This window comes from Crocuta crocuta, unplaced genomic scaffold (assembly GCF_008692635.1).
Source record: "Crocuta crocuta isolate KB4526 unplaced genomic scaffold, BGI_CrCroc_1.0 scaffold1269, whole genome shotgun sequence".
Lineage (NCBI taxonomy): Eukaryota > Metazoa > Chordata > Mammalia > Carnivora > Hyaenidae > Crocuta > Crocuta crocuta.
In genome coordinates, this window is record NW_027531335.1 from 580,506 (window position 1) to 586,400 (window position 5,895).

The 5,895-nt window shown below is 54.1% G+C and overlaps 1 protein-coding gene across 4 annotated transcripts in view; it reads left to right on the forward strand.

Moving 5' to 3' along the window:
- Positions 1-604: 604 nt before the first annotated feature.
- The window catches only part of LONRF3 (LON peptidase N-terminal domain and ring finger 3), a 32,882-nt gene continuing 27,591 nt past the window's right edge, over positions 605-5,895 (forward strand). For 2 of the 4 annotated variants that reach the window (XM_077771921.1, XM_077771922.1), the window contains exons 1-2: positions 605-719; positions 4,503-4,625. In XM_077771921.1, the coding sequence (XP_077628047.1) occupies positions 708-719; positions 4,503-4,625 (135 nt within the window). In that variant the 5' untranslated portion in view covers positions 605-707. The remainder of the gene's footprint in view (positions 720-4,502; positions 4,626-5,895) is intronic. The other 2 variants (XR_013337033.1, XM_077771923.1) reach the window with 2 other exon arrangements.

The window sequence follows — 5,895 nt, forward strand, 5'->3', positions numbered from 1 at the left end:
GAGGTAAGGGGCCTCCCCAGGAGCAAGCATCTATGTGCTAAGAGCTGGCCAGTGCCTCCTTATTTTTCTAAGTACTGCACACCCTTCAGAAAAGGAAAGCACGTCCCCCACCCCAGCTTCAAAGCTTCGGAGTCTGACCAACTAGCTGTAGGACTTCAAGCAGATGCCTTCCCCTCCCTGGGCTTGATTTTCCTTGTCTGAAGAATGGGTTGGTTGAGCCAGGTGATCTCTAAAGGCCTGCCCAGCCCTGGCGTCAGTGATCCAAAGTGTTAGTGAGAGAGGGACACCTGGGTGGCTCAGTCAGTTAAGCGTCCTTCCGCCTCTTGATGTTGGCTCTGGTCGTATCTCATGGTTCGTGAGATGGAGCCCCGTGTTGCGCTCTGCTCTGACAGCACGGAGCCTGCTTGGGATTTTCTCTCTCCCCTCCTCTCTCTGCCCTTCCCCCACTCACACTCTCTCAGAAGAAATAAATAAATGAACTTAAAAAAAACAATTCCCAGACAATTGGCCATCTGCGAAGAACCATGCTTATACAGGACTTATTATGTGTTTATTCTGGGACCATCAATGAGAGCCTTTTTCCCCCCCTCATTTTGGCAGCTCCGAATGACCACTTGCTTTATAGCAACCGGTCTCAAATTTATTTCACCTTGGAGGCCCACGAGGACGCATTGCATGATGCAGAAATCGCATGTAAGCTCCGCCCAATGGGCTTTAAGGTGAGTGGGATGGGAGGGCCGGGAACAGCTGGTGCTATAGACCGGGATTGGCGGGAAGGGCTGCCCCGCTGGGAGCCTGGGGCACTAGAGCCCAAGTAGAACAGGCAAAAGGCTTGGCAAAGGAGCTGGGGGTCCCTCGGCAAAGGGTGACTCGGGAGTGTGCAAGGGAACTGGATTCCTCCTCAGTTTACTTGCACACCTGAAGACCTGCCAAGCAGCCCGGGCTTTGTTCAGAACTTGTCCAGAACTCTTCAGAACATGGACTTAGCCGCCAGACCACCTGAGTTTCTGTCCCAGTTCTGCTGCTTTTACCAGCTGTGTGGCCTGGGCACGTTACTTAACCTCTCTGTGCCTTATCTCCTCGTCTGTGAAACAGGGGAATAGTCAAAGTACCTGCTTAAAAGGGTTCATCACGAGGATTACGTGAGCTTATACACATACGATGCTTAGAACGATGCACGGTTCATAGCATTATATGGTCCGTCACCATTTTCTAGGGACAGTAGACAGAGGAGCACGGGAGAAGTATTGCTGGCTGGTCGTGTCACGTCCAGCCCTTAATACAATCTGCCTGCTGGTATAGGTTGCACTGGGCAGGTGGGGAGACAGACGGGCTGGGCATCTCTCAAGACGCTAGGATGCAAAGTATCACTTTCTGCATCTTGGGCCTCAGGACCAGTCCTTAGCCACGTGTCAGTATTGTGTTTAGGAAATTAGGTTTGGGCCTGGGCTCTCCTACTTGCAAGCTAAGTGGCCATGGGGAAGTCGCTTCACCCTCTGGACGCCAAGTGTCCTTGGTTGCAAAGCGCATCTTTTACCACCCAACCCGATCGCCTCTTGGGGATGGGGTCAGGGTCACAGGGGAGCACGGCCAAGAGGCCTTTCTGGGAGCTCTGCCCCCTGTTGGGCCTTGGTGCTATGCTCTCTCCACAGAACCCCCAGGATGCCTTGTCCGGACATCCAACTCAGCTGGGTCCTGATCTGTGAGCCCTTATCTGAATCCCGTGGGGCCAGGAGTGTTCAGAGTCCAGAATATCCCTGATTTCAGTTTTAGTACGTGTGCTGCCGAAGCAAGCACCAGAATGTTCCCTATTTCAGAAAGACCATATACTACGTGGCACCCTCAGCGAGCTCTGGACGGTGCTCTGCGATCATACACGCGAGCATTTCCACAGTCTGTGACGTGGGAATTCACTTAAGTGACTATAACACACTCTGTATCGTTGTAGCCTAGGTTTTGCCACCTAATGACTTTTGATGTCGAGCTTCTGAAAACTGCGGATTATCAGGCTGTGTCTGGAACTAGGAACCTCAGGAAGAGCATTTGTGGACCTGCATATGGAGCCATTAGAGTCAGAGTGAATCTCTTAGGTTCTTTGATGAGAAGGCTTTCTGGGTGACGGTGGAGCTGCAAATTCTCTTTCCCAAGGGACAGAGTCACAGTTCACTAAGTCACCAGTGTCTTGACGCACAGGGGCTTNTGCCTGGGGGTCAGAGGCCTTCCCTTGCAGCTTCTTCCACCCCGACCCTAAACCTAGGGCCTAAGGGTGGGAGCCTCAATAGTGCGGCCGAGAATCAGATGAAACGGGAAAAGTGACTTCGCCAGTGAAATCAGAGTCTGTGGAAGTAGTAGTTGGTGGAGTTTCATCTCCCCGAACTGCTGGGGTGAGCGGCGAGGCAGTGCCAGAGAACGGGGCTGTCTTGGGGGTTGAGAGAAGATTTGAACTGATGCAGATAGTTCAAAACCAGCTCATATACCCCGATTTGCAGATTTCCCACCATTTCTTTTTTTTTTTTTTTAAGTTTATTTATTTTGAGAGAGAGAGAGCGAGCGAGCAGGGGTGGAGCAGAAAGAGAGGGAGAGAGTATTCCAGGCTTTCTCCCCATCCGTCCAGTGTGGGAGCAGAGCCCGATGGTAGGTCTCGAACTCACAAACTATGAGATCATGACCTGAGCCGAAACCAGGAGTCAGACGCTTAACCAACTGAACCACCCAGGCGCCCCATTCCCATCATTTAAAAAACAATTTTAATCTTTATTTTTCGGGAGGGGGCAGAGAGAGAGAGAGGGAGACACAGAATCCCCAGTAGGCTCCAGGCTCCGAGCTGTCAGTACAGAGCCGGACGCGGGGCTCACGCTCGCAAACCACGAGATCATGACCCCAGCTGAAGTCGGCCGCTTAACCAACAGAGCCACTTCGCGCCCCGTATTCCCACCATTTCCATGTGCAGCGCCCCTAGGGGAGGGGCATCGCCCGCCACCTTTTCCAGCCAGCCCAGCCAGGCGCAGTGGTACTCAACATGCCCTGCTTGTGGTACAGTTCTCGGCGGGCCCGGCCGGCTGCCCCAAACAGGTGGAGTGTACAGGCTGCTATTTGGCATGATTGAAGAGGTCCCAGAGGTCTCTCCCGTCTCCTGGCGCTTATCCCCTCTGGTCGCCCTGAGAGGTCATGCAAGCCTTTCTCCAAGGGGCCCCTGGGAAACACCTCTGGGAGGAGCGGCGAGGGAAGCCACTGACACCCAAGTAGCAGTGGAAATTAGGCTCCAGGAGTGGGGCAGGGAGTGCGGGGGAGGTCCCCAGTAGGATTGTTAGCAGGGGCCACCGCTCCAGAAGGCAGATCCCTGTGGGCGCCTGGGGCCAGGCTGGAGCCACAGGCCACCGCCCCAGGGCCCGTGGAGGCGTGTCAGGGGAGGCTGGCAGTGCCCAGCAGCTGCAGCCTGGATCATCTCCTTCCCAAGTTAGACTCCGGGGCAGCCATGAGGCAGGCGAGTGGCGAGCAGGCCCCCGAGGGGTGCCCTAGGTGACTCAGGAGCAAGCCTTCCCAGCCAAGTTGCCGGGGCCACCTGTCCCAAGGCACAGAGAGAGTAGAGCCCTTGTCCCACCTCTTTTCTTGTTCCTCCCTCTTCCTCACAGAGCTCTTCTGCTGCCTCAGTGTTTCTCTCCCAGGGCACCTGGGCGGGGGCCCCGAGGGGCCCCAAAACTTCTTTTCCTTTTTAAAGACATGGCAAGGGGGCAGAAGTGAGCTGAGCCCACAGCACGGAAGGCATCTGCTCCGTTCCTGGTAGGCTTTCTGAGAATGCTTTGAGGGGAAGAGTATTCTGGGAGTCCTGACCACGGTTCTAGTTTCAGCTTTGCCACTAACTACCATGAAGTTTTGGAGAGGCCACATCCTTTCCCTCAGACCTCTTCTAAAAAATGATCGACAAGTATAGGCGGTCATTCAGCCAGTAATGGGCACTAGATCTCTGCTCGATGGACTAGTTAATAGGAAGCCATGTTGAGGNATATGGCCCAGGGGTTAAGCAATTGGACTTTGGTATCAGTCAGGCCGGATGTAAACCCTGATTCCACAGTTTACCATCTGTGTTCCTTTGGGCAAGTCACTTTTCTGGGTCTCAGTTTTATTTTCTGCCAAATGGGCTTCAGATCATTTGTCTACATTTATAGGACTGTTGTTAANTTTTTTTTTTTATGTTTTTATTTATTCATTTTGAGAGCAAGAGAACAAGCAGGAGAGAGGTGGGGGAGGGGGGTGGACAGAGGATCCGAAGCAAGCTCTGTGCTGACAGCAGAGAGCCCGATGTGGGGCTCGAACTCAGGAACCATGAGATCATGACCTGAGCCGACATCAGATGCTTAACCGACTGAGCCATCTGAGTGCCCTGATGAGATAGTCCTTCTAAACCCCTTCACATGGTAGCAGATACTCACTGAACGCTTTGCTAGTGTCAGTCAGTCAGTAGGTAAATAAGAACAGGATTGAATGCCAATGTTTTCTTCCAGGCACACTTCAGAAAAGCACAGGCCTTGGCCACCTTAGGCAAGGTGGAGGAAGCACTGAGGGAGTTTCTGTATTGTGTGTCCCTCGATGGAAAGAACAAAAGAGCAAGATCTGAAGCCCAGAGGGTGAGTCGGGATGACATCAGGTCCAGCTGCCCAGTGGGCTCCCACTGGCCCGTCTTCTCCAGGGAGGGGAGTAAGGGAACTACCCTCCCTGGCATTTAGGGCCCTGAGTGGGTGGCTCCGTTGGTTAAGGGGGCAGGAAGGGGACACGTGTCCCAGTCGACTGCTCAGAAACACACTGTCCTCATGGCGTGGACAATCCGTTTGAGCAGTTCCTGCATTTCTGTAGGAGCCTCTGAGGCACGTTCTCGCTTCTTAGACTCAGGTTCTGAGCTGTGAGCGGTAAAACCGCCCCAAACCAAAGCAGACAAGTTAACGTGGGGACAGAGGCGTGCCAAGGCCCTGGGCCCTGGCGGCTGTGCAGAGGTCAGGGGTACGGGCTGCCCACAGCTGTAGAACTTTGCTTTGGCTGAGTCACAGCCTCGCCAGCCACAGGGGACAACCGGCTCCTCACCGGGAATGTTGGTCACCATCTCCTCTGCTATATGCAGAACTCTGGCCTTCAGCCTCTGCTAGAAATAGAACACACACACTGTCTCACAGACGTATGTCAGGGGCCGTCACAGTATAATGCAAGCAGTCATTCCAACACTTGAGTGCCAGCAGAACGTGGCTGGTGTGTGTGTATGTGCTCATGCGTGTGCGTGTGACACATGAAATGTTTGCACTGGTGGAGGGCACGAGGGTCCTCTGTTCACGGACGCCAGTGCTTACTGGCTGGCCTGCAGGGTGCTTTCAGAGTGTGTCGCTCACTGGCCTGGAAGTTGGATGCTGACAGTCAGGGGTGGCCTCTGCCCTCCTTGTGCCCCTCCCCCCATCCGCCGCCTGTCTCCGGTGCCTCCGTCCCTGTGAGAGCTGTGGACGAAGAAAGGGAGCAAGGGACAGGATCAGTTTCTGGAGGCTCTGGAAGAGAAGCGTTAGCAAAATCAGTGACCTGGGGGCAGCCGAGCTCTGGAGGTCCCACCTCACACAGATTTCTTCCCTGGAAAGTTGCCTTGCCCTGGTTTGGGAAGGGGGGCAAGGTGTTCATGAGCAGAGCACTGGTGCGGGAGAATTTGCTCCAAGCCGTGGACCCTTCCCCGAGTCTTAGGTGCGGGCCATGGAGTGAATAACGACGATAACAGCGAATGTTTATCGAACGTCTCCCGTGCACCAGGCACTGTGCTGGGGCTTTTGTGGGAGATGTAATTTCATCTCCACGGCACCCCTTTGAAGTGAGGGTAGGTGATGTTATTTATCCCCATGCTACAGATGGGACAGATGAGGAAGCCAA